Source organism: Vigna umbellata, chromosome 9, assembly GCF_029865625.1.
Source record: "Vigna umbellata cultivar VRB3 chromosome 9, Vumbellata_1.0, whole genome shotgun sequence".
NCBI classification, from domain to species: Eukaryota; Viridiplantae; Streptophyta; class Magnoliopsida; order Fabales; family Fabaceae; genus Vigna; species Vigna umbellata.
In genome coordinates this window covers 32,473,020-32,500,798 of record NC_142173.1, presented here as the reverse complement: position 1 = coordinate 32,500,798, position 27,779 = coordinate 32,473,020, and the positions used below count along the sequence as shown (strand labels likewise).

The 27,779-nt window shown below is 37.9% G+C and overlaps 7 protein-coding genes across 7 annotated transcripts; 4 read left to right on the top strand and 3 right to left on the bottom strand.

The window, feature by feature from the left end:
• Positions 1–7,276: 7,276 nt before the first annotated feature.
• LOC148193263 (putative caffeoyl-CoA O-methyltransferase At4g26220) lies at positions 7,277–8,214 on the top strand. The gene is made up of 3 exons (XM_088098522.1): positions 7,277–7,421; positions 7,500–7,631; positions 7,833–8,214. Exons 1-3 carry the CDS (start codon positions 7,284–7,286, stop codon positions 8,121–8,123), a joined length of 561 nt encoding a protein of 186 aa, XP_087954648.1. The 5' UTR covers positions 7,277–7,283; the 3' UTR covers positions 8,124–8,214.
• A 957-nt stretch (positions 8,215–9,171) lies between these two features.
• LOC148193262 (small ribosomal subunit protein uS8my) lies at positions 9,172–10,352 on the bottom strand. The gene is made up of 3 exons (XM_088098521.1): positions 10,174–10,352; positions 9,658–9,818; positions 9,172–9,507 (listed from the first exon to the last, which is right to left on the bottom strand). Exons 1-3 carry the CDS (start codon positions 10,301–10,303, stop codon positions 9,409–9,411), a joined length of 390 nt encoding a protein of 129 aa, XP_087954647.1. The 5' UTR covers positions 10,304–10,352; the 3' UTR covers positions 9,172–9,408.
• A 269-nt stretch (positions 10,353–10,621) lies between these two features.
• Positions 10,622–12,185, top strand: LOC148193261 (uncharacterized). Its single transcript, XM_088099536.1, has 4 exons — positions 10,622–10,688; positions 10,851–11,480; positions 11,564–11,686; positions 11,772–12,185. Exons 1-4 carry the CDS (start codon positions 10,653–10,655, stop codon positions 12,183–12,185), a joined length of 1,203 nt encoding a protein of 400 aa, XP_087955662.1. The 5' UTR covers positions 10,622–10,652.
• A 5,106-nt stretch (positions 12,186–17,291) lies between these two features.
• On the bottom strand, positions 17,292–17,956 carry LOC148193260 (uncharacterized). The gene is made up of 2 exons (XM_088098449.1): positions 17,530–17,956; positions 17,292–17,444 (listed from the first exon to the last, which is right to left on the bottom strand). The coding sequence occupies exons 1-2, from the start codon at positions 17,893–17,895 to the stop codon at positions 17,292–17,294; spliced, it is 519 nt and encodes a 172-aa protein (XP_087954575.1). The 5' UTR covers positions 17,896–17,956.
• Positions 17,957–19,987: 2,031 nt separating this feature from the next.
• Positions 19,988–21,002, top strand: LOC148193259 (putative caffeoyl-CoA O-methyltransferase At4g26220). Its single transcript, XM_088098486.1, has 3 exons — positions 19,988–20,132; positions 20,211–20,342; positions 20,544–21,002. Exons 1-3 carry the CDS (start codon positions 19,995–19,997, stop codon positions 20,832–20,834), a joined length of 561 nt encoding a protein of 186 aa, XP_087954612.1. The 5' UTR covers positions 19,988–19,994; the 3' UTR covers positions 20,835–21,002.
• A 749-nt stretch (positions 21,003–21,751) lies between these two features.
• On the bottom strand, positions 21,752–23,083 carry LOC148193258 (small ribosomal subunit protein uS8my). Its single transcript, XM_088098076.1, has 3 exons — positions 22,890–23,083; positions 22,374–22,534; positions 21,752–22,223 (listed from the first exon to the last, which is right to left on the bottom strand). The coding sequence occupies exons 1-3, from the start codon at positions 23,017–23,019 to the stop codon at positions 22,125–22,127; spliced, it is 390 nt and encodes a 129-aa protein (XP_087954202.1). The 5' UTR covers positions 23,020–23,083; the 3' UTR covers positions 21,752–22,124.
• A 288-nt stretch (positions 23,084–23,371) lies between these two features.
• LOC148193257 (F-box/LRR-repeat protein At4g29420-like) lies at positions 23,372–26,453 on the top strand. The gene is made up of 2 exons (XM_088098075.1): positions 23,372–25,005; positions 25,512–26,453. Exons 1-2 carry the CDS (start codon positions 24,546–24,548, stop codon positions 26,408–26,410), a joined length of 1,359 nt encoding a protein of 452 aa, XP_087954201.1. The 5' UTR covers positions 23,372–24,545; the 3' UTR covers positions 26,411–26,453.
• The last annotated feature ends 1,326 nt before the right edge of the window (positions 26,454–27,779 follow it).

The window sequence follows — 27,779 nt, the reverse complement described above, 5'->3', positions numbered from 1 at the left end:
TGTCTAATTCACATATGTCAACAGTTGGCCGATCAATTTTTAGTCTATTGTAACACTCCGATTTTTGAGATATCACGGTGTAATTTTTCTTTTTTAGAACATAACCTTTCCATAAAATATTCATTAATGCAGAAGCTAAACATAATTATAAACATCGCTTGAAGTCTTTAGAATATCACTTTTACATAAAAAAAATACCAAGTTTTAAAACTTTTAAATACAAAATACTAAATTCCCAAAACAAAGATTCCAACTCTCGTAAGCTACTTCAATCCGGTCTTATCTGCAAGACCATATACTCCCGTACAAGTACGATCATTGTAGGTGGAAACCACAATCACAACATGCAAAGGTGAGCAACTAGAAATAACATCATAGCATGTAACATAGTAAAACAACATGAAACACAAACCATAACTAGTCATGGTAACATATCTCCACTCATAAATAATATCACAATCACTCCATTCATAAACCAATGTCATTTTCTTGTACTTTGTCGTCCCTACCTGTTACGCAAAACAGGACGATTCGAGTCATCCTCTATCGCAACTTCGGACTATGTCCCCGACTTTTCAAGCCTTTTGGGCGAGACATTCACCTCCTTGCGCAAAAGGAAGTGACGCTCGAATCTTTGTCTCTATACGAGAGTCAACATCCTTATCGTAGCGCAATTCGAAAAGCTCACACAAACGCCAACAGTATGAGGAAAATGACATAGTTTCATGTTCACATCACAATTCCATACACCATCTCATTATCACACGTTCCTCCACAAATCATAAGATCTATCTTACTATTCTCAAAATATACATAGTCTCAACAATATGCATTGCTCACCAATCACAATACTTATAATACAAACTCAATACTTTTCATACATAGTCTCAATACTATACATTAACTCATCAAACACAAGGTTTTACTACACTATATCAAATATTACGACTTGATATACAAGACCACAACACCTTATAAAAATACTACGACTTACAAAGACATATAAAATTACTACAACTTTTATAAAATACCATTACAACACAAAAATATTCAACTTTTATTATTTTATTTATACATAATAATTCCTCATATTAAATTATGAAAATCATCTGTGTCATCTCTTAACTTATAAATACTCGCTAACAAAACAGCAAACTACTTTTATTATAGTATTATATAATTAAATTTTGTGCCAGTCAAGAGATAAATCAATTGCCAAACTTAATAATTCTCCTATTTATATATATATATATATATATATATATATATATATCATAATATAATATAAAAAGAACTTTAAGTTATCTTAACGGTTCCAGTATTTAAACCAAACCCCAAATTTCCCTCTTCTCACTTTTCTTTTCTTTAGTAGAATCTACACCATTCAATGCCAAAAAAAAAAAGTAAAAGACTAAAATGTACACTTCTCATTCTACTTTTCATGCACCCCTTTAAACATGTAAGAGGAAAGCAAAATAATCCATACACTTAATAAATATACCCCTCTCATATAGAAAAGTCAACTTTCTTCTCCTATTTTTTTCTCTCTCTCTCTTCACTTTTTACGTAAGGTAATCTCTCTTTCTTCATTTTATTTCTACTCACCAAACAAGTAACCTCATCTCATGAAACTACCCTTACTTCTCCCACACAATCCTTCACGCACATACCTATATTATATATTTTATCACAACCCCATTCTTCCTTCCTCTTCACCTATATTCATCTTATACTGCACAGGTTCATTATAACGTAAAGAAAATATCTTAAACCTTACATATCCATGATATATCCTAGCTACTCCCCTTACCTGGATTTCAGTAGAAAATTCTTAGCATTCTTATTCCCACTCACTAGCTCATGGTGGTGCAAGGGATAAAATCTCTCTCTCCAGCACTCTCTCTTTTGAGGTGAAAGGATACTACTACGGTTTATTCTCACGACTTCTGAATGTGTTTTTATTGGACTTGACCTACTATAGTTTTTAACACCCTCTCCTACTACTCTCAAATCTTACCAAAAATAATTTTCTAAAATTAAGGAAACCAACTGAAATTATAATGCCCTACAAAACTTCCACGAAGCAAATTTCTTCTCATTAAAAAAATATAACAACGTCATGCAAAAGGTAAATGAATCTATCCCAACCCAACACTATGGCATACAAAAATAAAAGAAACAAAATCGACTCTTTTCAATTATTGGTTACACCAGACGCTGTCCCACAAGACTACTACTATCAGCACCACCTCATTTACCACCAGAACCCATTCAAATTGTTGAAATAATAACACAAATAATATTATATGAACTTTACTTTAAGCATTTTGGAAATTTATGATAAAAACAATTACTAATTAATTTTTATACAATTCTAAATAATTTTATCACCCAATAACACATCATAAATAAGTATTTATTTATAAAAGGTATTAAAATAAAAATAAAAGTTATTTTTATTTTATCCGAATTTTACAAGTAAGAAATAAACTAGTTTGCAAAAAAAAGAATCATAACAATTTATGTAAAAAATAAATTTATCGATATTAATAAGAAAACATGATCGAATTAATTAAAAAGTAATCATCTTAATTATATTTTAATCTCCCAAACTAAAATTAAGCTGAAGAGAAAATATGAAAACTAAATATATAAAGTAAAAAACATGAAAATTTTAAAATTTTAAAATAAAATTTAAAAGTTTATATTTTTCACTAATTCAATTACTCATGAAATTTTAATTTTTTTATCAAAATAATATTTTTTTATTGTAAGTTAAAATTCTTCTTTAAGTCAAACAATGTATATACTAATACTATAGACACATTTACCGCAAAGAAAATAATTATCTTTGGATAATCTTTTGGAAAAAGAAAACACCTGTCAATTTATTGAATTTTCGCTTTTACCCTTATTTGAAAGTGACATTCCCGCTTTTGCCCTTATTTGAAACTTACTTCTCGAAAATGCAATCCGGAAATAGAAAATGTATTTCGGAATTTTGTTTCTGGAAAAGGAAAATATATTTCTGATTTTTTTTGGAAATCTGTTTCAAAAGCTGACTTTCGAATTTTTTTTTTGAATAATGATTTATCTCTTCCAGAAACACCGAAATATGTATTTTTTTCTATCAGAATCTATTTTTTCCGGTCAACTTTTTCCCCTTTCCGGAATCGATTTTTTGTCAGTCACGTATTCTTTAAGAAAAATAAACAAAAGCTACCACAATCAAGAGTTAAATAAATGAAGGAAAATATATTTTTAACAATTTCTTTTAATAACTTTGTTAAAGAAATGAAGGAAAATATTTTTTTAATAATTTTTTTGATATCTTTTTACAATTCTTACATCGTGATTAATCTGTTTGAAATATTTTTTTAAAATAAATTCAAACAATAACATATAAGGTAATAACATATTTCAAAAAATTATAAAAAGTTATTAACATATTAGAGTTCATAAATGAAAAAGTGGTTGTTTATTGCTACCATGGTGTTAGTCTTGGCGTTGTCCAATGACTGCGAAAGGGAAGGAGAACAACGACCTCTGGTGGTTATGGTGATAACAGTGACATGCATAAGGATGAGTGATGAGAGGGTCGCACCTCCCACAAAAATTGTGCATAAAGAATGCAGTATAGACTAGGAAGTGACTCCTAGGTCGTCTCTCAAGGACCAATTTGGGTTCAGTCTCGGATCAAACACATAGTGGGGGGGGGGGGGGAATTTTGAAAGTGTTTTTGTGATTCGAAAATGATGTAAATTAAGACTGGAAATTAAATTCAACCGAACATAATTGAAAACACTGAAATAAATGAACAAAGCATGATGACCAAACGATCCTACATTGTAACCGAACGATTTCTAAAACAAGTGAGGAAATTGGAAATGCAAAAAAAATAAAGAAGCCGAACAGAATAAATAGCATAATGAACGGAAACAATAAACCGAAATAATAGACATCACAGTGAATTGAAAAGTAAACTAAACAATGCAAAAGATAAATATCCAAATACAACTAAAACTATTAAAATGCAACACTTAAACTGAAACATTAAATGCACAATGTTGTAAACTAAACATCAAAGGCAATTAATCTAAAACAAATAAAAGATATGGATGCAACCCGTGGCCGTGAGCAGCTTCCAAGAGAATTGGAAATTAAAAATGCTTCTAATATGCAACTCTTGGCCGTGACTCACTTGCCTTCTTCAATTAAAAACCCAAAACTTCTTCATCTCAAAGTCAACCACCGGACACAATACACCCACCTACTCCCATCTAATGACCTCTTTATTCCCAAAGAAATAAAGAAAATGAGTGCTACACATTCTGCTGCGTCTTGGCCCGTCCCATCAATCAACACTTTTCTCTTAAAAGAAAATAAAGGCTAAAGAAAATAAAGGCTAATTGTGATAAAAAGAATCCCATCCAAACCGGAAAACCTGTGCTTCATTCTCCTTTGAAAGAAAACGTTTCTCTCTTTTCTCATAAAGCAATGAAAGTGATAAAAAAAAACGTAACAGCGTGCATTACCAACAATTAATCACCGTGCACTTCCAACTTAAGAATCGAAAGTTGTTCTGCTACTTCAGAATAAAAGAAAGAAAATGATAGTAACACAAAATGAAGGTGGCGGCTGGACGTGATTCAGCTCCCTGCACTGTGCACACCAATTTCTCTCCTCACCCGTAACCTTCCATACGTCCCTCTCCGTTCTTCCCCCTCTTTTTTTTTTTTTTCTTTCTCTCTTTTCGCCCCAAAAAGAAAATCTCCCTTCCCCAACAAGTGGCGGCTGGATGCCCCCAAAAAAGAACTCTAAAACGAAGGTGCCCTATGGTGGCAGCTGGACTTCTCCATGGGCCCTGCTGGATATGCAACCTCTGGCCCCTCTACTTTTTACGCTACCCTTTTACTGGATGCTCTATTCATCCGCGCACCACCCTTTGCTGCTGTACGGCTTCATTCCATAAAGTTTTGTCCCCTAGCACTTTTGACTTCCTTCAATTAATTAATCACCACAAGAATGCACCTCTTTTCCATTATGTGGGCCGTGACCTATGTGGCATGTGTTGATATGCTTGACAAAATGAATTGTCATGGGCTGTGTTGGGCCGTGTGCAGCTTGCATTTCCAATTGGTTCCCTCCATGCTTCACGGCAAAAATGAATGGTAATGTGCTTTTAGCATGAATTGGCTGTGTGATGTGTATGTGGGTTCCAAGTTTTGCTTCCAAAAATTCATGAAGTGAATGACATGTTCTCCCTCTTTCACGTGCAGCCCCATCCATTCTTTACTTCACTAAAACAGATCCACCTTCTCCACTGGACGGTGCTTGCTGGAATCAAGCTCCAAGGTGCATAAACCAAGTTCTGGAAAAATGAAAGCCACTTCCTCTGCTGGACCGTGAATGTGGCTGCTTTCTTTTTTTTCTCTTTGCTATCCAATAAAGCCAAGCTATTGTATGCCTTGTTTAAGAGTGTTAGAAGGTCTTAGCATCGTCCAATGATCAATTCCAGCCACCACAATTACTAAACAGCAAGCAAACAATGCAAACAGATTAGAAATCACTCAAACAGTAATCACTGGACTGACATATGAGAGTAAAATAAATACTGGGAACAGCACAGAACGAATTTGAACAAAGTAAAAACTATACGTTAAAATAGACATCTAGACGAAACTATGAAAAAAAATTGCATGGAAAACGGATAAGAATTGAACTCAAACGAAGACACACAAGTTGACACAAACAGCAGTAATCACTGGACTGACATATGAGAGTAAAATAAATACTGGGAACAGCACAGAATGAATTTGAACAAAGTAAAAACTATATGTTAAAATAGACATCCAGACGAAACTATGAAAAAAAATTTCATGGAAAACGGATAAGAATTGAACTCAAACGAAGACACACAAGTTGACACAACATTCACGCGGCAGCCAGCGAAAATAAAAATGGCTAAGATGCATTGGCTCAATTTCCATTTCTCATTTAGCTTTCTAATGTCCCAGAAAGTTATCCAAAATTTTCCCATAATTAATAATGCAAAACAATAAGCTCAGATAATTCAAATTAGTTAAAATAAGAATTTCCGATCAAATTAAGCACAATTAGGAAAAACAGGAAAATACCGGACGTTTAAGCATAATTCCCCGACTAATTCTAGCACATTAAACTAAGTGAAGTGAGGAAAATATTGGTTCATCAATGAGTAACTTCTCACATCATTGTTATAAAAAAAGGTTGATACAGTACTTTCCATCCTCTAATGACATCATCGGCTAAAACAAAATTTTGTAATGTAATTGGTACCTTAATCGGGTACTGGCTTCCCTCGAAGAAGAAACATGAAATAAACCTGAAGGTGACAGCAATTTTAACTTTTTAAGAAAGTTTAGTTATTGAAAAATTTGGTAAAATTTAGAACTTCAAAATACCCACATAAAAGGAAAAAGGTGTTTGGAATCATACAAGACATATTCACTCCCCCTTGATTGTTTGTTGAACAGATGAAGGAGTAGGGGTTGCAACGTGCAACCTCCGCTTCACTTCTTTTATAATGGCCGAAACGAGGGACGCATTGTATGTCCAACACAAAAAAACAAAGAGAAACAGAGGCCTAGCAGAGCATAGAGCAATGTCCTCTAATCCAATAATACTGCAGAGTGAGAAGTTGACCAAGGTAGGTTTGTCGTTCAAACAGTACTTTTTCCTTGGTTTCATTTTCATAAATTATTCAATCCAACAATGTTGTGGTAGTATATACTAGAGACTTGTGTTTACCCTCGAGAAGCCGAGACTCTCAAAGAGCTAAGGAATGTCACCGCAACACACCCTTGGTAATTATTCTCTGCCACAATTCTGTCTCAAGACATGTTAACATTATTAAAATCAACAAAGACAAAGTTTGCTATCATAGTTAAGTTAAGGTCTTGGTTGAAACTCGAAAGACTGCTATAAGTTTCAGTTTTTGGTACGAGGCTTAGTTAGAATTATAACCTATTTGCTTTTACATTGCATCTTGTAGATTTGCTTCTTTTATGTTTCTTGTTTTTAGCTTCTACATCGTTTTAATGAATTTGTGGTGTGGTTATTGTGTTGATCGTGGTCCCCATTCTCAGAATCCACCCAGAGTTTTTCATTCATCTGAATATTTGTGTTAGCAGTGTCTGTGCTCAACTAGTAAACATTAAAGGGCTTTGTTTCTTTAATTTAGTTACCATATCCAACATCAGGAAACTGTTTGTGTTATACCATTTTCACTATGCAGGGAATTTATGGGCGCTGATCCTGATGCGGGTCAGCTAATGGCCTTGCTCTTGAAGCTGTTGAATGCTAAAAAGACCATTGAAGTGGGAGTTTTTACAGGATACTCTCTTCTCCTCACTGCACTAACCATTCCAGACGATGGAAAGGTTTGCACTTTTCTTTGTTATTTGGTACGTTTAATATGTCTGTTTTATGTCACCAACTCCATTGTCTGTGTGGTGTAGATTATAGCCCTGGATCCAGATAGAGAAGCTTATGAGATAGGACTACCATTCATTAAAAAGGCTGGTGTAGAGCACAAGATCGACTTCATTCAGTCTCCAGCTCTACCTGTTCTTGATAAACTATTAGAAGACGTGAGTATGATTCTGTGTTGCTGTCATGTTACTGACATAACAATGTCATATTACGAGACAGAAAATTGTCTATAATAAATTAAGACCCTAGTTTTTGTTTTTTCTTTTGTTTCTTTCTCCCTTGTACGTAAGAGGATCTAACTCCTTTTACTTTATAGTTAGTTTTTGTTTGATATTTGGGTTCTGTTTCTTCTGTTACAGGATTCAAATAAGGATAGTTTTGACTTTGCCTTCGTTGATGCTGATAAAGATAACTACTGGAATTACCACGAGCGGCTTCTTAAACTGGTGATGATTGGTGGGTTAATAATCTATGATAATACCCTCTGGGGTGGAACTGTTGCCTGGCCTGAAGAGGATGTTCCAATACCCAAAAGAAAATACAGGCAGGCTGTTGTAGCTTTCAACAAAGCAATTGCAGATGATTCTCGTGTTGAAATTTCTGTTGTTTCAATTGGTGATGGCTTCACTATTTGCAGGCGTGCTGAATGAACACCATTCCCAAATGTTTCGTGCTCAATAAACACCATTTCCGAATGTTTCGTGCTGTGATCCAAGTGAACTTAATGTACTGTGTTTTTGGTTTTTCATTTGCTTTTCCTGTGGTTAAAATTGATTTGCCTCAAACTGTGGGGTTATTTGACTGTAATGTGAATCACCGAGTGTTGCTGTTTACTATTAATAAAATAAAATGTGTGATTCTTGGCCTACAATGGAACGTCAAGTTTGGTATCGCAGAAATAAGGTGGATACCTAAATTAGTCCAAAAACAACATCGAGGACACTTCAATCTCACAAGAAAAACTAACCATTGAATTTCTCAAGATTATAAGATGAAACACTAATACACAAAATAGCTAAAAACATCTACCGAATATAATTTTGAAACCTCTATACAGTGACTTTCTTCAGAAATTAAATTGAGTTGTTCAAAGCTACACATAACCAACAACCTATCACTAATTTTCGTAGATAAAAAATTAATAATGTTATTATATACGTAACAATGTAAGGGCAAGGATAGAAGGAATTTACAACTGCTACGCAAAGATCGAACGTTACAATTGAAAATTTACATACTTTACAAATGAACTGCCACACATATCACAAATGTTTCTGCACACATCTAAAATTAAAATATCAATAAACTTACTATTTTGAAATTTTCATATCTAACTAGTAATATGAATGATGCCGATGTTCACTGTCTTCCATGAAATATTAGAACAAGGTAATACTTAGAAATCTGGAGCTGAAATTTTCACTAGCAGAGGTATTTCTTATTTCACCCTAAATTGGATGGCAAATGCATTTGTACACGTCTATTTCAACATTCGTAGTTTACTGACGAGCTGAAAAATGTAGCAAAATAATTGGGCTTGAATTTGTTAAGCATATCATAAATGACTACTGAGAAACAGGGATGGAGATTAATTAAAACGTTGTCATCGTTTACATGAAATATCTTCTTATCCAAAACTGCAATTCTTGAGAAAAAGGAAACCACTGCGTAGAATGATAGAATTAACCCTGGACTACATGACTTGGAACTTGAAGTACATTAAGAAATAGGAGGCATAACATTCCTTCATGTTTAAAATACCATTTAACCAAAACAGGACTAATTTCCACAAAGCATCGAATGCAATTCATCATACTCTCCATGCATGAGCTGCTATCTTATAACATTCATACAGGAAAAAAAAAATCTTTGAATGTTTATCTGGAAACATAACTGAACGTGATACACAGCCAAAATAGCATGGCAACGATCATTTCAGTGAAAGTAACCAAGAACCTGGCCGCCTACATTCTTCTTAATGGCTTCTTCATGATCCAAAACACCGTCAGGAGTAGTAATCACAACATAACCCCACTGCACACAGCAATAGAAAGGCACAATTATCTTTTTCCTTTGATTTCCATTGACATATCATTCTTAAAACACAAATTATAACAACCACAATCAGACAAAAACAGCAGTCGGAAGCTGTGACACGAAAACGAATCATTAACATAAACCAACCTGATGAGTAGGAAGAGTCTGCAATCTGTAGGCTTCAAGATCCCTTGCCTTCATATCTTTTCGGTATGTAAGAGCCTTGCAATCGTTAATCCTACCTTGTAGTTCAACCGTTATCCTCCCCACTCTATGCGGATCATAGACTTGAAAGTCTTTGATATAACCTATTAGGAATTTAAGCCAAATTAACTACACTAACAGTGGCACAGTACAGAGTAACTGTTAGAATCTTAAAGAACTTTATATCGGTTCATGGACCCTTGCAATCTTAAAGATATTTCACACACGGAAAGTCATGCTCAGACTCAGACGGAAAAGGATGACAGTAACCAAATCAACAACGAAAGTCATTCAAACTCTGATGACATAAATTTCAGAGACTGAAATCACTTTTGAAAAGCGAATTCATACCATTTCATTATTGCCAGATTTGAAATTGTGAAGCAGTTAAAAGGGGTTTCGAGTTTTAGAAAAAAGAATACAAATTATAAAAATAGTGGCTGGAGAAAGAAAAGATACCATGGTTTTTCATGATTCGGAGAAATGAAGACATAACAGTGGAAATTGGCTTGAGTTCCACCATAGCTTTCCCTCTTCTCTCTGCATTCACCATACTCCTCAAGGCATCGTTCAGGATCCTCCTTCCCATCTCTCTAAATTCTCTAACCAAACCTCCTATTTCTCTCACTAGGGTTTTCGAAATGGACCGCGATATTCCAACAACAGATTTTTAACACTCTTTTGACAACGCCACGTGTTGCCACCTCATTGGTTCGTTTAAATTTTTTTTTTTTAAAACCTATGACCGTAACCCTTATTTTGAGTGAAAATCCTAAAATACCCCTTTCCCTTTCTCTGTTCCATTGCCTTTCCCTTTCTCTGTTCCATTGCAAACGAAGGTCCGTTCTCTTGAGAGGTGGAAGGTCGCGTTTCGTCTCGCTTCGTTCCATTTGCATCCTGTTGTCTCCTGGCAGTTTGGTCCCCTGTTATCGTGCGTAATGGCAAGTTCCGGTGACGATTGTCCGACGACTAAGGTAAGTGGTTTTCCATTCCATGTCGTAGCTTGGTTATTCGGTTTGGGCATCTCGTAGCATGGTTATTTGATTTGGGTTAATGTTTGGGGTTCGTATCGTTGTGTTGTGGTGCTTGGGTTATTGGGTTTCGTTGTTTTGATGATTTGATTTTGGTTTATGCAGTTGAGTGTTCGTCACTCTTTTTCGACAAAGTATATATGTACTTTGAACGAACGCTTAACAAAGGAGCATCGATCATTGATTGCGACAACTCCATTTGCTTGGTTTTTAGATGTCAATGTCAATGTTAAAGTAGGTAGAAATATACTGAGTGAGTTATTGGGTAAGTGGGACGACTGTAGTAGTGGTTTTATAGTTGGGAATAAAGTTTTGAATATAAATGAAAATGATATTTATTTAGGGTTGGGACTGAGTACAGATGGTGCAAACATTAACTTAAAGGAAGAGCTGGGCAATAGTGAATGTGTGAAATACATAGGCAAAGGAACAAAGGAATTGAATTCAATATACAAAATTCTAATGCGAAAACAAAAGAAGAAGATTCCTTGTTCTCATTTTTGTAGCCTTTACCTCCTGGTAGGGATAAGTGAGATTTTATTTCCAAAACGTAGCGGGAAAGTGTTTCCCGTAATGTTTAATGTTGTTGACAACTTAAGTGCTTTGGGTAGTTATTGTTGGGGTAGTCTAGTTTATCGTTTTCTGTTACATAGTTTGTGCAAAGCTTCAAAAGGCTTGAAGAAAGGCAAAGGTATTTCAAACGTTTACGTCAACGGTTGTGTGTACATGCTGCAGGTAATTAATAGTATTTGATGTACTTACTTAAATTGTTATTTGAATTAAGTTTGTTACAAGTTAAGATGATTTATTTGTCTTAGGTATGGTTTTTTGAGCTGTTTGTTCCACCAAAAGGTCCTATTGATAAATTTCCACGAATATTGCATTGGATGAATATAAGTGTTGGAGACAAGTTCGTTAAACGGTGTATGGAGACAGGTTTGGTAAGTTGTTTGTTATCGAAAGTTTTGTTATGTTTTCATATATTGACCAAAGTTGTGTAATCTGTAATGTGTTGTTAAATTTCAGGTTGTTGACGATGTTTATGGTGGTCCTTCAACGAAGGATAAGGAGGAAGACAGACCAACACCTAAAAGAAAGGATGCTAAATCAAGAGGAAAGAAGAAACACAAAAGAATTCGCAGAGAAACTTTTATGCGTGCCTTAGAGGAACAAGAATTTCTAATTGAAGAACTTAAAAGGAGGGTTGCAACTTTGGAGGCACAATTGGCTGAAGAGAAGGCAAGAAGGCAAAATAAAGATGACGTTGGACAAAGTGTGCCTCGTACAGAACCATCTGTGAACACTGGTTTTGTATCCCCTACTGGAAATGAACAACCTTTGAAGACGTATGTTAGGGTTGGATCACGAAGGCGTTACAAGGGAAGAGCACTTAGGACTCCATACACTGGGACCGTAGTGCTTAGAATAAAAAATGAGTGATATGTGTATTTAGTTGATTGAAAATGTTATTTGGAAAGTAATGAAAATTGTAATCATTGTAAATAGATTAAGAAAACAATGTTCAATGTATCCGATTTGGTTCAATGAAATAAAATTTGAGTTTTGGTTTGAATTGGTCTCATATTTTATGTATTCAATACCATTGTTATTATGAGTTGTGGGTTTGTCGATTTCAGAATGTCGTAATTTTTTTTGTCTCCTAAGTTGCAGGCTTGTTTGTAACATGTTGGTGTTTGAGTGGTCATTTTGAGTAACATGTGATGTGATGTGAGTCCAAGGACTGTGGGGTGACCCCTCATGAGTTGGGGGAGCAAGCTGTGCAAGGAATGAGTGAGAGTGCTGAAAAAAGGCTATGGTAATCGTTTACAGCACCCCCGCAAATGATTACCCGAGAGAAATTGCCAATTTGTACAGAAAGTCCAACACAGGTACTCACTCAGATGAACACAGGTCACCATTGGAAAAAAAGTGACTTTTAGGCACTTCTGCACCTGTCTGAGGCTGGTGCAGGTGTTCCAGTGGTGGGAGAGGGTGGCTGGTGATGTGATGTGAGTCCAAGGAGGGTGGGGAGACCCCTCATGAGTTGGTTGAGCAACCTGTGCAAGGAATGAGTGAGAGTGTTCAAAAAGGGCTCTGGTAATCGTTTACAGCACCCCTGTAAACGATTACCCGAGAGAAATTGGGCAATTGTACATAAAGTCCAACACAGGTACTCAGTCAGATGAACACAGGTCACCATTGGGAAAAAAAGTGACTTTTAGGCACTTCTGCACCTGTCTGAGGCTGGTGCAGGTGTTCCAATGGTGGGAGAGGGTGGCTGGTGATGTGATGTGAGGCCTAGGAGGGTGGGGAGACCCCTCATGAGTTGGAGGAGCAAGCTGTGCAAGGAATGAGTGAGACTGCTGAAAAAAGGGGCTGGTAATCGTTTACAGGACCCCTGTAAACGATTACCCGACACAAATTGGGAATTTGTACAGAAAGTCCAACACAGGTACTCAGTCAGACGAACAAAGGTCACCATTGGAAAAAAAAGTGACTTTAAGGCACTTCTGCAACTGTCTGAGGCTTGTGCAGGTGTTCCAGTGGTGGGAGAGGGTGGATGGTGATGTGATGTGAGGCCAAGGAGGGTGGGGAGACCCCTCATGAGTTGCAGGAGCAAGCTGTGCAAGGAATGAGTGAGACTGTTGAAATATGGGGCTCGTAATCGTTTACAGGACCCCTGTAAATGATTACCCGAGACAAATTGGGAATTTGTACAGAAAGTCCAACACAGGTACTCAGTCAGATGAGCACAGGTCACCATTGGAAAAAAAAGTGACTTTTAGGCACTTCTGCAACTGTCTGAGGCTTGTGCAGGTGTTCCAGTGGTGGGAGAGGGTGGATGGTGATGTGATGTGAGGCCAAGGAGGGTGGGGAGACCCCTCATGAGTTGGAGGAGAAGCTGTGCAAGGAATGACTGAGAGTGTTCAAATAGGGCTCTGGTAATCGTTTACAGCACCCCCGTAAACCATTACCCGGGAGAAATTGCCAATTTGTACAGAAAGTCCAACACAGGTACTCAGTCATATGAACACAGGTCACCATTGGGAAAAAAAGTGACTTTTAGGCACTTCTGCACCTGTCTGAGGCTGGTGCAGGTGTTCTAGTGGTGGGAGAGGGTGGCTAGTGATGTGATGTGAGTCCTAGGAGGGTGGGGAGACCCCTCATGAGTTGGAGGAGCAAGCTGTGGAAGGAATGAGTGAGAGTGCTGAAAAAAGGGGCTGGTAATCGTTTACAGGACCCCTGTAAACGATTACCCGACACAAATTGGGAATTTGTACAGAAAGTCCAACACAGGTACTCAGTCAGGTGAACACAGGTCACCATTAGACACAAAACTGACTTTTATGCTAATCTACACCTGTCTGAGGCTTGTGCAGGTGTTCCAGTGTTGGGAGAGGGTGGATGGTGATGTGATGTGAGGCCAAGGAGGGTGGGGAGACCCCTAATGAGTTCGAGGAGCAAGCTGTGCAAGGAATGAGTGAGACTGCTGAAAAAAGCCTCTGGTAATCGTTTACAGGACCCCTGTAAACGATTACCCGGGAGAAATTGCCAATTTGTACAGAAAGTCCAACACAGGTACTCAGTCATATGAACACAGGTCACCATTGGGAAAAAAAGTGACTTTTAGGCACTTCTGCACCTGTCTGAGGCTGGTGCAGGTGTTCCAGTGGTGGGAGAGGGTGGCTGGTGATGTGATGTGAGTCCTAGGAGGGTGGGGAGACCCCTCATGAGTTGGAGGAGCAAGCTGTGCAAGGAATGAGTGAGACTGCTGAAAAAAGGGGCTGGTAATCGTTTACAGGACCCCTGTAAACTATTACCCGAGACAAATTGGCAATTTGTACAGAAAATCCAACACAGGTACTCAGTCAGATGAACACAGGTCACCATTGAAAAAAAAGTGACTTTAAGGCACTTCTGCAACTGTCTGAGGCTTGTGCAGGTGTTCCAGTGGTGGGAGAGGGTGGATGGTGATGTGATGTGAGGCCAAGGAGGGTGGGGAGACCCCTCATGAGTTGGAGGAGCAAGCTGTGCAAGGAATGAGTGAGACTGCTGAAAAAAGCCTCTGGTAATCGTTTACAGGACCCCTGTAAACGATTACCCGAGACAAATTGGGAATTTGTACAGAAAGTCCAACACAGGTACTCAGTCAGATGAACACAGGTCACCATTGGAAAAAAAAGTGACTTTAAGGCACTTCTGCAACTGTCTGAGGCTTGTGCAGGTGTTCCAGTGGTGGGAGAGGGTGGCTGGTGATGTGATGTGAGTCCATGGAGGGTGGGGAGACCCCTCATGAGTTGGAGGAGCAAGGTGTGCAAGGAATGAGTGAGACTGCTGAAAAAAGGCTCTGGTAATCGTTTACAGGAGCCCTGTAAACGATTACCCGGGAGGAATTGCCAATTTGTACAGAAAGTCCAACACAGGTACTCAGACAGATGAACACAGGTCACCATTGGACACAAAACTGACTTTTGTGCTAATCTGCACCTGTCTGAGGCTTGTGCAGGTGTTCCAGTGTTGGGAGAGGGTGGATGGTGATGTGATGTGAGGCCAAGGAGGGTGGGGAGACCCCTCATGAGTTGGAGGAGCAAGCTGTGCAAGGAATGAGTGAGACTGCTGAAAAAAGCCTCTGGTAATCGTTTACAGGACCCCTGTAAACGATTACCCGAGAGAAATTGCCAATTTGTACAGAAAGTCCAACACAGGTACTCAGTCAGGTGAACACAGGTCACTATTGGACAAAAAACTTACTTTTAGTTTTACAGACAACTGCAGTGTTATTAAGTGGTATTGGTTAGTGTTATTGGTTAGTATTAAGTGGTATTGGTTACTGACTTTTACTCACAACTGCCATGGTATTAAGTGTATCATAAATTGAACATTACATAATAAATGTCGAGAATTGAGGAACCATTTTGAAACTAAACAACTTCATTTTATTAAATACTTGAAATGATCAAAGCAGGAACTGGAGTACATAGTTCTTTAAAATGCAGTAAAGAAAGCCTAAACAAGCAATTTTAAGTCTGAGGATTGTTTCCAGAAGCACTTGGCAAGTGTTGCAGTTGTTCTTCAATGTTCCCAACACGCGATTGCAACGCATCAAACCTTGTAGTGATGACCATGTCCATGTTTCCAAATCTTGTTTCAAGGGCATCAAATCGAGTTTCAAAGGCATCAAATCTTGTACCAACAAAGGTTTGAAGTTGTTCTATGCGGTTGATTACATTATCTAGTGTTGTAGATGAACTGCCTTGTTCATCATCTTGTCCTTGATTCTGTTGACCTTCTTGTAAGGGGGGATGGGGGGCATTGCCTTTGGGAACCCATTCTCCTTCATCATTTTGCATATAACCAAATGATGCTAGAACTTCACAACCAATTCTTTGCTTGAACTTCAGTTCTGAAATGGGATAACTTTAAGTAGGCACTTCAAAGTGTTCCATGAAGATGGTTATCAAATTTGGATACGGCAACTTTGCGTTCTCCCTTAATGCTCTTTTCATCTTATATCTAATAAGATGTCCCCAGTTAATTTGAATGGAATTGAAAAATGCCCATAGCAGCATAATATCCTCTTCGGATGCCTGACCAATATTGGTTGCACGAGGAATTAATACTCTAGTGAGAACGTAATGAAGTATCCTTGGTTGAACCTTCATTTGCCCCGCTAGTATTCTAGATTGTATGGCTGCATCGTCTCTACACACTAGTTGCCTTGCAGTGACAGAATCGTATTGTTCTTTCCACTCATCTACAACTTTGCCTTCGTAACAAACACCATCAGATGGGAGATTAGTCAGTTGTTGAAAAAGATTAGGGCTGACCCTAATTTTGACCCCTCTAACTTCGCTTCGAATAACCCCCGTATCCGATATTGACATGTTGCTATAGAACACTCTGACTAATTGTGGGTGGTAATGTCTTCTTAAACACACAAATTCAGTCAGCCCAGCTTCGTGTAATATGTCATAGAATTGAAAATTTTTTCCTTGAAAGTATTCGTCCTCTAGATACTTACTCTCCAAAATTTCCCGATTTACGAAATGTTGGGCATATTTCTCCTGTTGCTCATCCGACGAGAAGAGATCATTGGTAGGCGTAGGAGGGGATGACGATGGTGATGGGGTTGGACTCCGGCGACGGCGACGTCCACCAACGGAAGAAGATGCCTTTTGTTTCTTCTTTCCACGATCAGCCATTGTATTTCGTTTAGGGTTTTGCACTGAGAGAAGAGAGGTTTTCGAAACGAATATGAGGAAGGATGTGTTTTGGGCGGTTACGAACACGATTGCAAGTTATACACGTTATGCAGTGGGATAATTAGGTTTAATTAACTGAACACAGTAATCGATTACCAGAGCCTCGTAATCGATTACAAGGGCCTCGTAATCGATTACCAGAGCCTCGTAATCGATTACAATAACAAATACTGGTGTGGTCATATGCATCACATACATTCATTAAAGGAATTTCATCGAAGACCATTTTAACTTTGAAAAACAGAAAAAAGTTACAAAATAAGCAGCAAACAAGTTGTATATATCAGTTGATGTTGTTATCGAAATTGTTATGTACAGCTGACAACAACGACATAAATCCAAAATGACCCATTTCGGTATCTTGTGATAGTTGGATAGTGTCCGCTTCAAATTGTTCACGGTGATCACATTCAAGAACATTACTTGGTCTTTCGCCCTGAAACAACACAACTACTAAGTTAAACATAATTGATAGACTAAAAACTATTTAATAAATATTTTGACCGTAAATAATGACTCACGCATTGTTCGGTTGGTGGTGTTGAAGTGTTTGTCAATGAAGTTGACTTTCTTCTTTTGGTTTTTTTCTCAACAGTGGACTTCAACCTATTTGTGCGTGGACGTCCTTTTCGCTTAACAGTTGCAGGACTGTGTACAAGGACATCAGATGTTCCAACTGGAGTAAGTGGTATTGACGTGCATGCACCAGTATCGTATCTTAGTTGGCCTGCATCACTGATGATGTTATTTGTCATGGAAGAACTGAATCCAAATTTTGTACCCAAACAATTAAGTTCTTTTTCCAATTCAGTACTAGCTTCCTCAGACTCACATGCAACTTCAGCAATTTCATAAAAACGTTTGCACAACAGTTTGTATCTTTGCATCCGTGGTTCATTTGTCGAATTACTATACGATGCTGTTATTAGTGTGTGTCTTCTTCGAATGTTTTTGCTCCAGCGCCTCAAAATGTATTGTGAGGGAACACTGTAAACATCTTCTTGGCCAAATACCAACAGGGAATGGCGACATATAATTCCTCTAAACTCAAAGAGGTGGCAAGAGCAAGTGGTTGTCTGTGTTTTCTGTACAAATTGGCAATTTCTCTCGGGTAATCGTTTACAGGGGTCCTGTAAACGATTACCAGAGGCTTTTTTCAGCAGTCTCACTCATTCCTTGCACAGCTTGCTCCTCCAACTCATGAGGGGTCTCCCCACCCTCCTTGGCCTCACATCACATCACCATCCACCCTCTCCCAACACTGGAACACCTGCACAAGCCTCAGACAGGTGCAGATTAGCATAAAAGTCAGTTTTGTGTCCAATGGTGACCTGTGTTCATCTGACTGAGTACCTGTGTTGGACTTTCTGTACAAATTGGCAATTCCTATCGGGTAATCGTTTACAGGGGTCCTGTAAACGATTACCAGAGCCTTTTTTCAGCAGTCTCACTCATTCCTTGCACACCTTGCTCCTCCAACTCATGAGGGGTCTCCCCACACTCCTTGGCCTCACATCACATCACCATCCACCCTCTCCCACCACTGGAACACCTGCACAAGCCTCAGACAGGTGCAGAAGTGCCTAAAAGTCAGTTTTTTTTCCAATGGTGACCTGTGTTCATCTGACTGAGTACCTGTGTTGGACTTTCTGTACAAATGTCCAATTCCTGTAGGGTAATCGTTTACAGGGGTCCTGTAAACGATTACCATAGGCGTTTTTCAGCAGTCTCACTCATTCCTTGCACAGGTTGCTCAACCAACTCATGAGGGGTCTCCCCACCCTCCTTGGACTCACATCACATCACCAGCCACCCTCTCCCACCATTGGAACACCTGCACCAGCCTCAGACAGGTGCAGAAGTGCCTAAAAGTCACTTTTTTTGCCAATGGTGACCTGTGTTCATCTGACTGAGTACCTGTGTTGGACTTTCTGTACAAATTCCCAATTTGTGTCGGGTAATCGTTTACAGGGGTCCTGTAAACGATTACCAGCCCCTTTTTTCAGCAGTCTCACTCATTCCTTGCACACCTTGCTCCTCCAACTCATGAGGGGTCTCCCCACACTCCTGAAGGTGACAGCAATTTTAACTTTTTAAGAAAGTTTAGTTATTGAAAAATTTGGTAAAATTTAGAACTTCAAAATACCCACATAAAAGGAAAAAGGTGTTTGGAATCATACAAGACATATTCACTCCCCCTTGATTGTTTGTTGAACAGATGAAGGAGTAGGGGTTGCAACGTGCAACCTCCGCTTCACTTCTTTTATAATGGCCGAAACGAGGGACGCATTGTATGTCCAACACAAAAAAACAAAGAGAAACAGAGGCCTAGCAGAGCATAGAGCAATGTCCTCTAATCCAATAATACTGCAGAGTGAGAAGTTGACCAAGGTAGGTTTGTCGTTCAAACAGTACTTTTTCCTTGGTTTCATTTTCATAAATTATTCAATCCAACAATGTTGTGGTAGTATATACTAGAGACTTGTGTTTACCCTCGAGAAGCCGAGACTCTCAAAGAGCTAAGGAATGTCACCGCAACACACCCTTGGTAATTATTCTCTGCCACAATTCTGTCTCAAGACATGTTAACATTATTAAAATCAACAAAGACAAAGTTTGCTATCATAGTTAAGTTAAGGTCTTGGTTGAAACTCGAAAGACTGCTATAAGTTTCAGTTTTTGGTACGAGGCTTAGTTAGAATTATAACCTATTTGCTTTTACATTGCATCTTGTAGATTTGCTTCTTTTATGTTTCTTGTTTTTAGCTTCTACATCGTTTTAATGAATTTGTGGTGTGGTTATTGTGTTGATCGTGGTCCCCATTCTCAGAATCCACCCAGAGTTTTTCATTCATCTGAATATTTGTGTTAGCAGTGTCTGTGCTCAACTAGTAAACATTAAAGGGCTTTGTTTCTTTAATTTAGTTACCATATCCAACATCAGGAAACTGTTTGTGTTATACCATTTTCACTATGCAGGGAATTTATGGGCGCTGATCCTGATGCGGGTCAGCTAATGGCCTTGCTCTTGAAGCTGTTGAATGCTAAAAAGACCATTGAAGTGGGAGTTTTTACAGGATACTCTCTTCTCCTCACTGCACTAACCATTCCAGACGATGGAAAGGTTTGCACTTTTCTTTGTTATTTGGTACGTTTAATATGTCTGTTTTATGTCACCAACTCCATTGTCTGTGTGGTGTAGATTATAGCCCTGGATCCAGATAGAGAAGCTTATGAGATAGGACTACCATTCATTAAAAAGGCTGGTGTAGAGCACAAGATCGACTTCATTCAGTCTCCAGCTCTACCTGTTCTTGATAAACTATTAGAAGACGTGAGTATGATTCTGTGTTGCTGTCATGTTACTGACATAACAATGTCATATTACGAGACAGAAAATTGTCTATAATAAATTAAGACCCTAGTTTTTGTTTTTTCTTTTGTTTCTTTCTCCCTTGTACGTAAGAGGATCTAACTCCTTTTACTTTATAGTTAGTTTTTGTTTGATATTTGGGTTCTGTTTCTTCTGTTACAGGATTCAAATAAGGATAGTTTTGACTTTGCCTTCGTTGATGCTGATAAAGATAACTACTGGAATTACCACGAGCGGCTTCTTAAACTGGTGATGATTGGTGGGTTAATAATCTATGATAATACCCTCTGGGGTGGAACTGTTGCCTGGCCTGAAGAGGATGTTCCAATACCCAAAAGAAAATACAGGCAGGCTGTTGTAGCTTTCAACAAAGCAATTGCAGATGATTCTCGTGTTGAAATTTCTGTTGTTTCAACTGGTGATGGCTTCACTATTTGCAGGCGTGCTGAATGAACGCCATTCCCAAATGTTTCGTGCTCAATAAACACCATTTCCGAATGTTTCGTGCTGTGATCCAAGTGAACTTAATGTACTGTGTTTTTGGTTTTTCATTCTGCTTTTCCTGTGGATGGTTAAAATTGATTTGCCTCAAACTGTGGGGTTATTTGACTGTAATGTGAATCACCGAGTGTTGTTGTTTACTATTAATAAAATAAAATGTGTGATTCTTGGCCTACAATGGAACCTCAAGTTTGGTATCGCAGAAATAAGGTGGATACCTAAATTAGTCCAAAAACAACATCGAGGACACTTCAATCTCACAAGAAAAACTAACCATTGAATTTCTCAAGATTATAAGATGAAACACTAATACACAAAATAGCTAAAAACATCTACCGAATATAATTTTGAAACCTCTATACAGTGACTTTCTTCAGAAATTAAATTGAGTTGTTCAAAGCTACACATAACCAACAACCTATCACTAATTTTCGTAGATAAAAAATTAATAATGTTATTATATACGTAACAATGTAAGGGCAAGGATAGAAGGAATTTACAACTGCTACGCAAAGATCGAACGTTACAATTGAAAATTTACATACTTTACAAATGAACTGCCACACATATCACAAATGTTTCTGCACACATCTAAAATTAAAATATCAATAAACTTACTATTTTGAAATTTTCATATCTAACTAGTAATATGAATGATGCCGATGTTCACTGTCTTCCATGAAATATTAGAACAAGGTAATACTTAGAAATCTGGAGCTGAAATTTTCACTAGCAGAGGTATTTCTTATTTCACCCTAAATTGGATGGCAAATGCATTTGTACACGTCTATTTCAACATTCGTAGTTTACTGACGAGCTGAAAAATGTAGCAAAATAATTGGGCTTGAATTTGTTAAGCATATCATAAATGACTACTGAGAAACAGGGATGGAGATTAATTAAAACGTTGTCATCGTTTACATGAAATATCTTCTTATCCAAAACTGCAATTCTTGAGAAAAAGGAAACCACTGCGTAGAATGATAGAATTAACCCTGGACTACATGACTTGGAACTTGAAGTACATTAAGAAATAGGAGGCATAACATTCCTTCATGTTTAAAATACCATTTAACCAAAACAGGACTAATTTCCACAAAGCATCGAATGCAATTCATCATACTCTCCATGCATGAGCTGCTATCTTATAACATTCATACAAGGAAAAAAAAATCTTTGAATGTTTATCTGGAAACATAACTGAACGTGATACACAGCCAAAATAGCATGGCAACGATCATTTCAGTGAAAGTAACCAAGAACCTGGCCGCCTACATTCTTCTTAATGGCTTCTTCATGATCCAAAACACCGTCAGGAGTAGTAATCACAACATAACCCCACTGCACACAGCAATAGAAAGGCACAATTATCTTTTTCCTTTGATTTCCATTGACATATCATTCTTAAAACACAAATTATAACAACCACAATCAGACAAAAACAGCAGTCGGAAGCTGTGACACGAAAACGAATCATTAACATAAACCAACCTGATGAGTAGGAAGAGTCTGCAATCTGTAGGCTTCAAGATCCCTTGCCTTCATATCTTTTCGGTATGTAAGAGCCTTGCAATCGTTAATCCTACCTTGTAGTTCAACCGTTATCCTCCCCACTCTATGCGGATCATAGACTTGAAAGTCTTTGATATAACCTATTAGGAATTTAAGCCAAATTAACTACACTAACAGTGGCACAGTACAGAGTAACTGTTAGAATCTTAAAGAACTTTATATCGGTTCATGGACCCTTGCAATCTTAAAGATATTTCACACACGGAAAGTCATGCTCAGACTCAGACGGAAAAGGATGACAGTAACCAAATCAACAACGAAAGTCATTCAAACTCTGATGACATAAATTTCAGAGACTGAAATCACTTTTGAAAAGCGAATTCATACCATTTCATTATTGCCAGATTTGAAATTGTGAAGCAGTTAAAAGGGGTTTCGAGTTTTAGAAAAAAGAATACAAATTATAAAAATAGTGGCTGGAGAAAGAAAAGATACCATGGTTTTTCATGATTCGGAGAAATGAAGACATAACAGTGGAAATTGGCTTGAGTTCCACCATAGCTTTCCCTCTTCTCTCTGCATTCACCATACTCCTCAAGGCATCGTTCAGGATCCTCCTTCCCATCTCTCTAAATTCTCTAACCAAACCTCCTATTTCTCTCACTAGGGTTTTCGAAATATAGTGAACTTTATGGCAAGGGCATATTCGACATTTCGCTTACGTCAAACTATGTAAATAGTTAAAATTCCACAGTCACCCAAAAAGGATAATGACGTGGAAATGAAGTGGTATGGGGTTTTAAGTGGAGGGGTTCATTTTGTGATTTTAGAATCTGAGTTTGGGTGTCAAGAACCCTAGAGAATCGTCTCCCTTTCCAACCACTTAGAAGTGTGCCTATTGTCCATCATTGTTGGATTTTACAGTTCGTCATAACGTCTGTATGTTGTATAGTCGTCTCTCCCACTTAATGATAAGCGTTCGCCGCTGTCCAACTGTATCGATAACAAAGTCAAAATAAGTGAAAAGTTCAAGCAAAGATTTTGCACAGACAGATCAACTGTGAAAATGACATTCAAAATGAATTTTGTCTTTGCTACCATTTCCTGCATTTTGATTTTTGCAAAAAATGGTTCTTTGAACATAAAATTCTATATAAATGGCATAATAATTGTTTCGACATCAATTTTATGTTCAAAAATGGTTAAGGAATAAATTAGAATGACTCTTGTCTTTGTTACCGATGTAGTTTCTGCACTTTGAGTTTTACAAAAAGATAGTTCCTTGGATATGAAATTCTATATAAATGACATAATAATTGTCTCGACATCACTTCTATATTAAAAAATTGTTAAGGAATAAATTAGACACTTTAAGATGAATGTCATTTTTCATAGTTGACGTGTCTCTCACTTATTTTGCTTTTGCTACCAATGCAGTTTCTGCACTTTGATATTTACAAAAGATGGTTTCTTAGACATGAAATTCTATATAAATGGCATAATAATTTTGTCGACATCACTTTTATGTTCAAAAATCGTTAAAGAATAAATTAGGCACTTCAAAATGAATGTCATTTTCATAATTGACCTGCTTGTACAAAACATTTGCCTGAATTCTCCACTTATCTTCTCTTTGCTACCAATGCAGTTTTTGCACTTTGATTTTTACAGAGAATGGTTCATTATACATGAAATTCTATATAAATGGCATAACCAAATAGTCCAACGACAACGAAACGGTGAAAACGCATCCCTTTTGATGCTTGTTCCTTCCAAAGGTTCAAACGACAACAAACACTTATCGATGGATGAAAGGAATACGTCAACGGCAATACTTAGACGAATGGTAAACTCTAACAACGCATGTAAGAGAAAAAACGATTATTTAGGTTCTCTCTAACCCAAACTCAAATTCTAATTTTGAAATCACAAAATCAACTCTCCACTTGATATCCTACCTCACTTCATTTCCACTTCATTTCCACGTCATTTTTCATTTTCTAATTTATATTCCATGTGATTTTGCCACGTGACCTTTGTCAAAATATTCTCAATGTTTTCAAACTATCTTTATCCACCGAAAAACAAAACGCAAACACAAACTCTTTTCTCTCTCTCTATGTTGAATGCAATTGCGCAATTCGATTGGCGATGATGGAGGAGCTTCCGGCGTCGCTGTTGGTGGAAATTGTGAGTCGTTTAACGGACACTACCGATGTGGCGCGGTGCAGGGCGGTGTCCAAGGGTCTAAACGCGGCGTCATACGAGGTGCGGTGGCTGAACGTGGTCTGTTCCATGTCGCGCTACCTCAAGTCCCGTTCGCCGGAGACCAAGCACCTCGTCACTCCCTTCAAGACCGTTTTCTCTCACCTCGTATTCCGCTCCACCTCCACTCTTGACTCCGTCTCGCTGGGCGTCGATCGCGCCCTCGGTGGCGTCTCCTTCGACGACGTCGAGGATGAGTCCGACGATCTCTACCTTACCGACATGAACTTCATCAGAGAGTGGCTTCCATCCATTTCCCACGCTCTGAAATCTTTCTCCGTCTCCGATTTCTGGGTCCAGTCTTGTTGGCGCCGATCCGAAGCCTTGTCCCTCATCTCTTCCACCTGTTAGCTTCTTGATTCTCAATTTTTCTTTCTTCATACTTTCTTTTACAAGAATGCGGTTTCTTGCGCGTGTTTCGTATTCTTTCCGTCAGAATTGGTGTTTCAATTTGTGTTGAAGATTAACATTTGTTTAGATTACTCTGGATGAAATAATATTAAAAGAACCTAATGGTATGTTTGGAAGGTAGAATTGAAGAGAAAAACGTAATATTTGAACTTTTGTTAGTTACATTTTTTTTCCTTTCATTTTCTCTCCAACCAAAGAAAATAGTTCATCAACGTTCTTTCCTCCCTGTTAAACGTACCATCAATGTCGAAATTTGAGTAGAAGGGAAATATGATGGAAAGAAATTATTGAATTTTTATTTTAAAACACTTTCTCTTAAATCAACCAAAAAAACGTATTGTATTCATTTATATCTTCTTTCTGTCCATCCAAACATCCCATAAGAATATGAATCTAAGTTTTATTTGTCTCTCATGGAAATTTGCAATGTGTCTTATTCAGGCCATAATCTTGGGAAATTGGTCGTGAGGAATGCATGGTTATCCGTGGATGGTTTGTGTTTGATGCCAACGTTGAGACATTTGACCCTTGAGTTTGTGAGACTGGATGATGAGGACTTAAGCAGGATCAATGCTTGTTTCCCTAATTTGACTCAACTCAGTCTTATTGGGGTTGGTGGACTTAAGGAGCCTAAGATTAATTTCTTACACCTTACCACTTGTCAATGGTCAGTCTCAAATGCTCCACTTTCTTTGATCATATGTGCACCTTGCCTTGTTGATTTTGATCTCAGATGCATCAAACCTAAGTTGGTTGTCCTTGAGGCCCCTTCCTTGTCCAATTTTAATCTCTCCCTCGAGAATACTGATGAGCTCAGGTTGAAAAATTGTGCTAATATACAATGCCTTCAGCTCAGTGTAGAATGCCTCTCTCTTGGTTTTTTGTTTACTATGTTTCGTCACTGCAGCACGGTGAAGAGACTTACCTTGGATTTGGTAGGAAGAAGAAAACAGGTTGATGCAGCAGTGTTTGGGATTGATACTTTGTTGGGTTGTTTTCCGAACATAACATGTCTTAGTTTAGGTCCTGGAGCCTGGCATGTGATGGAGAATTCATTTAGACGGGGAGGTTTGGCAGATGGGATTGGTATGAAGATGATAAAACAACTTATTGCACATCTAGTTGTCCATGAAGTGGAGGGTACTCTTGCATTTATTTCTTCTGTTTTGGATAAAAGCACCCAGTTGTGTGATGTTTCTCTTCTTATCCATCGTGATGTTGATTCATATGCTGCTGGCGGCCTGATCTCTTCATGCAGAAGCAAATTCCCAAGAGTGAGATGGAGATGGGGAATATGGAAAGAAGGAATCAAGGATACTTGGGTCTCTGATGGCACCTAGTTTGGTGACTGCTATCTTTGTTATGAAAAGGGGAGTTCTCATTGATTTGTGGGTTTTATTGGCCAACTTTATTTAAAGATGCCCATAATCATGCTAGAAATTGTGATAAATGTCAAAGAGCAGGGACAATCACTAAACGTCATGAGATGGAGGATCACATTTTTGCAATTATCAGCTAGAGAAAGTACTCAAACACTATGGAGTAAAACATAAGGTAGCTGCACCCTATCATCCACAAACCAATGGACAAGCTGAGGTGTCTAACAGGGAGATAAAAAGGATCCTGGAAAAAACAGTGACTTCATCAAGAAAGGATTGGTCTCTCTGATGGACAAATTTGTAAGCACCAAAATATGATGTCACAAACTTGTTTCACAATCGGCAAGTATGACCGAATCGTTCAAGTAATAAAACTTGGTAAGACCAAGTATCGTTCTTCCCAAAGGACTCACGGCCTAGTTTAGTTATGTGGTTTCTTGATTAACTAAGACTTACAAACGAAATATTTGGGTTTAAAATGTAAGACAGAAAATAAACATGTATGCATGAATTTTGATCAATGGCAAAGACAAAAGATAAACACTTTCAATGGAATATATGAATGAATATGTTGTTGGGGGTCAATTTCATCTCATCCACTCTCATACATTTTAGGAATTCAACATTCAAATCATCATTGTTAATGCCACTCTCTAAAGTACCATTCTAGATGGCTTCTCCCTAATCAAATAGTTCATACAATTCCTAGCATTCCTAATGATTAGTTTATTTTGCGCAGGAGCTTAAGGCAACCAATATAATATTGTCAGTATAATATTGGGAGAAATTCCCCGGATCTAGATTTCCCCGTACGTGTCCGTATCAACAAAACCAATAATCATGCATTAGAATGAGTTAAACAATGCAAGCATTGAGCAAAGAGGAAAAACCCTAACTAATGATGAAAGAAAGCATATGTCTTAATTCAAAGATGTACTCAACAAATCCATATATGAGAGCTTCAAGAGATTACTTTGACTCCCCAACAAACATACAAGGTTTAGTTCACCATATTCATGGTGAACCTAGATGAATTACAATGAAAGTATGAAAGAATAAACCCAATAAAGGTGAAGAGGTAGCCTGAGCATCCAAGATCCTCCTTCAAAGGGGTGAAAGAGAGAGTGTTTGCCTCGTTTCTGCCAAAGATGCCTAACTATAGGACGTGCAAGCCCTTATATACTAATCTAGAGTTACAAAAGATTACAAAAGTCCAAGCCCAAAAAGTGCCGCTCAGCGGTATTTACCGCTCAGCGGTGATTGCGCGTCTTCTTTCTTCCCCTCAGCGGCCATTTTGCCCCTCAGCGGTTCCAACGTCACCTCTTGAGTG

Bases quoted from the DNA above. Each gene is read 5' to 3' on its own strand.
- LOC148193258 (XM_088098076.1), bottom strand. From the start codon at position 23,019: ATGGGAAGGAGGATCCTGAACGATGCCTTGAGGAGTATGGTGAATGCA. The intron at 22,535-22,889 runs GTATCTTTTCTT...AATTCCTAATAG, and splicing joins CCGAATCATGAAAAACCATG to GTTATATCAAAGACTTTCAA. The intron at 22,224-22,373 runs GTTGGTTTATGT...TGCTGTGTGCAG, and splicing joins AGACTCTTCCTACTCATCAG to TGGGGTTATGTTGTGATTAC.
- LOC148193262 (XM_088098521.1), bottom strand. From the start codon at position 10,303: ATGGGAAGGAGGATCCTGAACGATGCCTTGAGGAGTATGGTGAATGCA. The intron at 9,819-10,173 runs GTATCTTTTCTT...AATTCCTAATAG, and splicing joins CCGAATCATGAAAAACCATG to GTTATATCAAAGACTTTCAA. The intron at 9,508-9,657 runs GTTGGTTTATGT...TGCTGTGTGCAG, and splicing joins AGACTCTTCCTACTCATCAG to TGGGGTTATGTTGTGATTAC.
- LOC148193259 (XM_088098486.1), top strand. From the start codon at position 19,995: ATGGGCGCTGATCCTGATGCGGGTCAGCTAATGGCCTTGCTCTTGAAG. The intron at 20,133-20,210 runs GTTTGCACTTTT...TGTGTGGTGTAG, and splicing joins CCATTCCAGACGATGGAAAG to ATTATAGCCCTGGATCCAGA. The intron at 20,343-20,543 runs GTGAGTATGATT...CTTCTGTTACAG, and splicing joins TTGATAAACTATTAGAAGAC to GATTCAAATAAGGATAGTTT.
- LOC148193261 (XM_088099536.1), top strand. From the start codon at position 10,653: ATGGCAAGTTCCGGTGACGATTGTCCGACGACTAAG. The intron at 10,689-10,850 runs GTAAGTGGTTTT...TGGTTTATGCAG, and splicing joins ACGATTGTCCGACGACTAAG to TTGAGTGTTCGTCACTCTTT. The intron at 11,687-11,771 runs GTAAGTTGTTTG...GTTAAATTTCAG, and splicing joins GGTGTATGGAGACAGGTTTG to GTTGTTGACGATGTTTATGG.
- LOC148193260 (XM_088098449.1), bottom strand. From the start codon at position 17,895: ATGCAAAGATACAAACTGTTGTGCAAACGTTTTTATGAAATTGCTGAA. The intron at 17,445-17,529 runs GTGAGTCATTAT...GTGTTGTTTCAG, and splicing joins CACCACCAACCGAACAATGC to GGCGAAAGACCAAGTAATGT.
- LOC148193263 (XM_088098522.1), top strand. From the start codon at position 7,284: ATGGGCGCTGATCCTGATGCGGGTCAGCTAATGGCCTTGCTCTTGAAG. The intron at 7,422-7,499 runs GTTTGCACTTTT...TGTGTGGTGTAG, and splicing joins CCATTCCAGACGATGGAAAG to ATTATAGCCCTGGATCCAGA. The intron at 7,632-7,832 runs GTGAGTATGATT...CTTCTGTTACAG, and splicing joins TTGATAAACTATTAGAAGAC to GATTCAAATAAGGATAGTTT.
- LOC148193257 (XM_088098075.1), top strand. From the start codon at position 24,546: ATGATGGAGGAGCTTCCGGCGTCGCTGTTGGTGGAAATTGTGAGTCGT. The intron at 25,006-25,511 runs GTTAGCTTCTTG...TGTCTTATTCAG, and splicing joins GTCCCTCATCTCTTCCACCT to GCCATAATCTTGGGAAATTG.